This window comes from Rhinolophus sinicus, chromosome 14, assembly GCF_057876585.1.
Source record: "Rhinolophus sinicus isolate RSI-liver-muscle chromosome 14, RSI-T2T, whole genome shotgun sequence".
Classification (NCBI taxonomy): Eukaryota; Metazoa; Chordata; class Mammalia; order Chiroptera; family Rhinolophidae; genus Rhinolophus; species Rhinolophus sinicus.
In genome coordinates this window covers 75697317-75704516 of record NC_142514.1, presented here as the reverse complement: position 1 = coordinate 75704516, position 7200 = coordinate 75697317, and the positions used below count along the sequence as shown (strand labels likewise).

The following is a 7200-nucleotide window of genomic DNA, read 5'->3' as shown; positions in this document are numbered from 1 at the left end:
TGACGTAAGCATTTTTGATGGCCACATCTGCCCAGCTATGTTCAGTATATAACATCCCCTTCTTATAAGCCTTTTGTAAGACGGGGCTAACCACGAGGTTATCAGTGCTTCCGGGACTGGTATCAGCCTTCCAAGGGTAGCACAAGTAAGTTTGTAACGCTTAGTGCCAGATAAAGCAGCCTTGAGCTTGAATTGCCACATTGCTCAATTTACTCTTTTGGAGCAAGGGACATTCCTGCCACAGAGTACATAATGGTTTCTTATGCCTGGAGGGAAAGCCTGTGCCTCCTTCAGAGACCACTGACATCTAAAGAGGGACCAAGGCATGGGAGCGCTCATGTTTATCTGTGTCTGAGCCCACCCACTGTTTCACTGCTGGCCATGGAGAAAGAAATATCAAGTCCTAAAAAGGCATTTGGGCTGAATAGCACAATATGCTTAGATACCCTTGCTTCATGTAAACACAGGGCGACTGTGAATTCTGAGAGCCTGGGTGTTGCAGTTCAGCAAAGGTCTGATTAGCATCTAGAATGCATCCCAAGAAAGGGCTGCATACCTCTTTGTCTGCTGGAGGGGTGTACACATGACTCTGGGCACCAGGGCTTCCTAGCAATTCTATGAATATTTCATCCCAGCTTCCCATTGAGGAACATTCTGGTAGTCTCTAGCATTTTCCTGGCAAAGGGCTTTTGGCTAGCCCAGCTTATTTTTTTCTTCTTACAAGAGCAAGTGAAGAAGCATTTTGATGCAAAAGGAATAGTCGTGGGAAACTAAATTTCCTTCTTTGCAAGGTAGAAATAATGGAGCTTGTACGTTTTTTCCAAAAGCTGGTAATTGCTGAGTAAACTGTTCTGAACTATCAGTGCTGAGAGTCTTTTGGGACTTCAGCTTTGACCCCACCTGTGTCTAAGAGTCAAAAGTATACATTGTATAGCCCCTCGTACTCTCTGGTTTCAGGGACCAAAAGCACAGGATCTTATTCTTTATTTCCGTTGTATGTTTTATGTAGCTCTTTAATTTTTAATGTCTCTGTGCCTTCTAACCTTCAAAAAGAGTAATACAATAACTGCTTCTGCCTACTCCACTGGCAGGATTTGGGGATAACACTGGGTATTCTTGTTCGTGTGGCCCCGGTATGTGAACTTACCCCTCACATAACTCAGCCTTTCTGACTTTAAGCTAGTAAGAGAGCAACTCCAACAAAACCTGCAACTGTGGCATTTGGCACTTGCCACACCCAGGGCATGGCTCTCTGAGATTCAGCAAAGTCCAAAAAGATGAATATGATTGTCCCTTTGTGTCACGTATTTAAAACTTAAATTTTATTTAATCAAGTCAGGATATGTAAGTTTTGAAATGTGAGTGTGCCCTGGGCATATTAGCATAAATTTTTCCAAACAGAGACAAATCTTAGGTTTTTTATTTTGGAGCAGCTTTTAAATTCTAGGAAAGAGAAAATCAATGAAACAAAGTGTCTGTTCATGTATTCATTGATTATCATCATCTGTGCTAACATGACTGGCTCCAAGATGATAGTTTACACCCACTAGTGCTCCCTCGACCCACTTTCTGTCTAAAATGACCATATTTTCTCGGTGTATATTTATATTAATTTAAGAATAAATAAAACTATGCCTGTGTTTAGAAAAAAAGCCTTTCTCTTGGGTTTTATAATTCTGTTTTTCTTGATAAGTGTGTATGGAGACCCTTTATGTATGCACATGAGTAAAATGTACCATGTTTTCAAACAACTATTAGAGACAGCAATGTATAAGGATTAGGAGAGAGGAGGGTTGCTGCATCTACCTGTGAAAACAGCATTAAATAATTACTCCTCATTTCATCAGGAGAAAGCAATATGCTCTGGGGAAATAGTGCAATAGTCATAAAGTACCCACGTGGCTAAACAAAACACCTGCCTACTGCAGGTATGTCAGCTCTGGGAAGGGCAGGGGGGTTTCCTTACAGAGGGTAGACAGGAAGAGAAGAGGTTTATATCTCGTTCTTTCAATTTTCTATACAAATGAAGGTGCCAATCCATATCATGTACACGAATGAAGAAAATTCTTGAGTTAATTCATCTCTTAGCTTGTTTAAAGATGGGAGGTTTGCAGGGTGAAGGCACTCGAAATTCATGTCCCCATTGACTGAGAGTTTTTATGCTCATTTCTCATTTGAAGGGTTCAATTTTTTTCTTGAGAAGTTCACACACAGCCCTATCAAAGTTCATTGTGCAATTTTGTTTTGAACTTGAAGGACAGCTTTTCCATTATAAATCTAACATAGAAACGTCCTTAATTAGCAGACTTTTCTGCAGGTTGGGGCTCAAGCAGGACTCCAGGGACTGGAAGTGTGAATTCCAATGCTTTGTTGCAAAAGGAGGAGACCCCAGATATTCTCAGAATTTTATTTAAAGGGAATACCCTGACATATGTGAAGCGGTGCATTAATGGCCTACATTAAGTTATAGGTATGAATTTTACATAAAACGAATTAATATATGTCATGGTGGAATTTTAAATACTCTGTACCCATGCATTTTTAATATTTACATGCTCTAATTTAATGCTTAAGGCAACTGCAATTCTTGAGCCCACTTTTGCATTTAGATGGGCAAAAGAAAAACCCCACGACGTTTTTATTTACATGTCCTTTCACCAAAAATCTGCATTCATCATTCTTTTCCTCTTTTTTGCTCAGCTTTAACCTTTTTAAAAAGGAAAACGGAAAGGTTACACATTCCATTCCATCATTATGGTTTCGGCAATTGTGAAAAGGCAAATAATGAAAGGGAGAGGAAAAAATACAGAAGAGAAGAGACGTGCCTTCTTGAACAGCGTCCTTCTTAAGGCACTGGAATCCCAGGGATGGAGTGATGGGTGGCGGAGGGTCCCCTAGGCGCCGCGCTACTAGGGGTGGTAGGATATCTTCGAGCAAGGCCCAGCGCTCCCTCAGCAGCCTAAGCCGGGGAAGAATGAATTCCAGCTGCACATTCCCGCAGTTCTTCGCAAGAACTTCTCCCTCTCTTTCCCCTCCCTAGGGTACACACCAGCCTGGCTCCGCTCCCACCCAGCTCTCTTTTCTCAGAGCCCCGACCCACGGCGTTGACGGAATGGAGTGCCCTTCCCATTGGCCCGAGCGTCATTCCCTGAGGTGGCACCGTCCGTCTGATTGGCTAGCCACCCCCGCCCACCCCTCCATTCGGGTTGCCGGGCTTCCCGCCCCCCAGCACCGCCTGGAGCCTCCGCCCTCGCCGCCTCCCTCCGCGCACCCGCCCGCGCGCCCAGCCCGGCTCCTCTCTTGGTTCGCGCGGGGACCCGGCCGGCGCGCTGGCCCCGCCCCCGCCCCCCGGGCGCGCGGCTCTATAAATACAGCTGCGCTGTGGGCCCGGCCAGAGCAGGGAAGAGGCGCGGTTGCGAGTCAGTTGTGGGAGCTGGGAAACCTCCGGCGAGGAGCGCGGCGGCCGGGCTGTAGTCGGAGCTCAGAAGGGAGTGACTGGGGACCCCAGTGGGCTGCTTTCCTTCCGGTGCTTTTGATTTTTCTTGCCTTTTGGTCCCGGCCGAGTGTCGCGCAGAGAGATCCCCTAGCAAAACCCGGAGCGACCCTCCCGTCAATTGTTGGGCGCGGGATCGCTGGGAGCGCGGACCCAGCGCGCCGGGCGCGAAGGCTAGGGGAGCGGAGCCGGCCGCGGGCGGGGCCGGGCGCTTGCCTGCCTCCCTCGCTCGCCCCAGCGGGTCTGCTCGCGCAGGGCGCGGGGCGTGCGCGATGAAGGCGGTGAGCCCGGTGCGCCCCTCCGGCCGCAAGGCGCCGTCGGGCTGCGGCGGCGGGGAGCTGGCGCTGCGTTGCCTGGCGGAGCACGGCCACAGCCTGGGCGGCTCGGCGGCCGCAGCGGCGGCGGCGGCGGCAGCGCGCTGCAAGGCTGCCGAGGCGGCGGCCGATGAGCCGGCACTCTGCCTGCAGTGCGATATGAACGACTGCTACAGCCGCCTGCGGAGGCTGGTGCCCACCATCCCACCCAACAAGAAAGTCAGCAAAGTGGAGATCCTGCAGCACGTTATCGACTACATCCTGGACCTGCAGCTGGCGCTGGAGACGCACCCGGCTCTGCTGAGGCAGCCGCCCCCGCCGGCGCCACCACACCACTCGGCGGGGACATGTCCGGCCGCGCCGCCGCGGACCCCGCTCACCGCGCTCAACACCGACCCGGTGAGAGGCTTGGCGCCGGCCCTAACGGACGCCGCGGGGGTCCAAGAGGGCGGTTGCGGGGTGGCCCGCCGCGGGCGCTCCTCTTGGGGCCGGGAAGGCTGAGAATGGCAGCACCCCTCAACCCCCTTCTCGGGGCTCCTGGTGCCGCCAGGGGCAGGCAGGGCGCAACGAGCGCGGGTCCTAGTCACCGCGCAGCGTGGGATTGGGGCCGAGCGCATCCTGGGCTGTCAAGTCCAGCCTGTGCCGGGGTAATGGAGGGGTCCCCAGGGCTGCAGGCTGGGGTGGGGACGTCCGCGCACCAGCCTGGTTTCGGAGAACGAATCCAGGACGGGGATGAGTGCGGTGTTTGCGCCTGCTAACCTTTCCCTTGGTGTTCCGTTGCTGTTCCAGGCCGGCGCGGTCAACAAGCAGGGCGACAGCATTCTGTGTCGTTGAGCCGCGCTGTCCAGGTGAGCGCGCCTTTCCGTTCTCCAGTGGTAGATCACCAGAGACTCCCGTTCTCCGGGGCTTCCGGTGCCAGGCACCGCAGTGTTCTTTGCCCCCCAGCATTTCTCAGGGCAAACTCCCAAGGAGCCGGACCACACCCCTCACTGCCACCCAGTTAGCAAGTGAACCCGTACTTCGCTTTAGTAACTGGGGCTTCACTCTAAATGGGGACGGATCAGCTCCTGTCTCCACCGTCCCACTGCCGCTCCCAGGGACCCGCGGGCTATAACTGCCGTTCTCCCTGATGAAGACTTAGAAACTGCCCTATGTCCCCCCGCGTAGTCTGACACCCACAAAAGGGGACGCGGGCAGGGCCCGGGAGTGGGTCCCCTCTCCGGGCTTCCCGGGGGCCCGTAGCTGCCTGCTCGGCGCCTGGCCGGCCGCGGGCTGCGGGTGTTGTCTGACCTGGTGGTTTGTTTTGGGTTGTTGATCAAGCATGTCTTGAGTTTGGTCGGTGGCGCCAGTTAGTCTGCAGCGGGAAGGTTCCCACACCCCCTCTATTCATTCCTCTTCCACAGGTGTGCGGCCGCCTGAGCCCGAGCCAGGAGACTAGAGAGGGAGGGGGAAGAGCAGAAGTTAGAGAAAGGCACCGGAGGAAAGGAGAAAAAACGTCAGCAAATCTTAGAAACGTTTTCATCCGTCATTCCAAGAGAGAGGCTCTGAGAGGGAAGAAAAATAAAACTTTCATTCTTTTTTTTTTTTGCACGTTCATAAACATTCTACATCCGTATTCTCTTTTGTCTTCATTTATAACCGCTGTGAATTGTACATTTGTGTTGTTTGGAGGTGCAGTTAAACTTTTAAACTTAAGTGTAACAGGACTGATAAATAGAAGGTCAAGACTAAATCCGACTTTAGAAGCCTACTTGTGACCAAGGAGCTCAATTTTCGTTTTGAAGCTTTACTAATATACCAGAGCATTGTAGATATTTTTTTTTTACATCTATTGTTTAAAATAGATGATTACAACGGGGCAGGGAACTTTATTTTCCCTGCAAGAATGTTACATATTGTATAGATAACTGAGTGACATTTCATACCATGTATATATAGAGATGTTCTATAAGTGTGAGAAAGTATATGCTTTAATAGACTACTGTAATTATAAGATATTTTTAATTAAATATTTTTTGTAAATATTATGTGTGTGTTTTTTTTAATCTATGGGAATATTTCTTTTGGAAAATTATTTTTCAGCTCAATTGCAGAGCTCTTGATATCTTGAATGTCTGTTCTGTTTGGCCTGGCTTTTAATTTGTTTTTGTTTTGCACAGTATCGTGTAGAATCGGAGGTAACAGTTATAGCTGGTGGTCCTGCATGACTGCATGAAATGTTTAATCACAAAATCAACTTGTCCTGAGTCCATTCAAATGTCTTTTCTTTAACCTAGATTGAAATCTTTGTATTTGAAGTATATATGTTGGAAATACACTTTATCAGTTTTTTAAGTACAGGGTTTGATAGTGTAATATATAAAGAGTAAGTGTTTATTGTTTGTTTTTAAATTGAGGTCAAAATGGATTCTGAATAATTTTGCATATGGGATGGGGAAATGCTTGGATCCTTAAGGAGTTTATGAAATCTACTGTTTTGTCAAAGTGAAAAAAAAATGCTTATCCTTCATTTTACACTAAAGCTTAATGTCATTAAAGTTTCATGTTTGTACAGGTTCTTTAAATCATAGAAATGAAAAATGTTCTCTGCTTGTAACCAAAGGACAACCTCTTGGAAATGAACACTTTCTGCTTTCCTTCCTCCAAAGAATATTAATAGGCAACAATGAGAGAAAAAAATAAAAAGGAATAATGGCAAATCCTTCAAGCAGGGATAAAAGTCGATCTTCAAACATTAACTTAAGTAGACCAAAAATTCTGATGACCGCATCTAGATTATTTTTTTATAAAAATGGTTTTCACTATAGCTATGTTAGTTACTGGTAAACCAACTGTCCAATCTCTTGTGGTGTGTAACTTTTACATGTGAATATTAAAGTAGATTTATCTGTCTTGTACTGTGATTTCTCGTCTCATTTCTTCAAACCTTTATACTTATTTTTTTACGACTTTCTTTTCTCTCTAAGGAAGGTAGTATTTTCTAGGTTAGATAGAACTAGCAGGCTTGTGCACATTATGCATTTAATGTGATCAGTACATTACACATCAGTTAGATGGAATTTTTAGAGTGAGAATTAAGTAGGATTTAATTGGGTGCTTTGTAAATAGTCAACTGTGTGTATAACGTGGTCTGTTTGAGTTTTAAAAGGAAAGGATTTGTTTTAGATTATACAAGAATAAAAGTATTATAGACCCAAGGGACTTTTTATGAGGTCAAAGTCAAATATGTATATGAATATGAAATATGGTCCCTAGTAGTCAGTTGAAGTGATAATGTCTTAACAAAAATGAACAAAGTTAATGCTAATAGGTTCAAATGCATCGAAAGATTTTAAAAATCCGTCCTATCCCCAGCATGTTATCCCTTCAGCTTTGATATTTCACTGGTCTTAG

The 7200-nt window shown here is 47.2% G+C and overlaps 1 protein-coding gene across 1 annotated transcript; it reads left to right on the top strand.

Moving 5' to 3' along the window:
* Window positions 1–3393: 3393 nt before the first annotated feature.
* ID4 (inhibitor of DNA binding 4) lies at window positions 3394–6704 on the top strand. Its single transcript, XM_019734250.3, has 3 exons — window positions 3394–4206; window positions 4597–4655; window positions 5211–6704. The coding sequence occupies exons 1-2, from the start codon at window positions 3766–3768 to the stop codon at window positions 4639–4641; spliced, it is 486 nt and encodes a 161-aa protein (XP_019589809.2). The 5' UTR covers window positions 3394–3765; the 3' UTR covers window positions 4642–4655; window positions 5211–6704.
* Window positions 6705–7200: the final 496 nt, after the last annotated feature.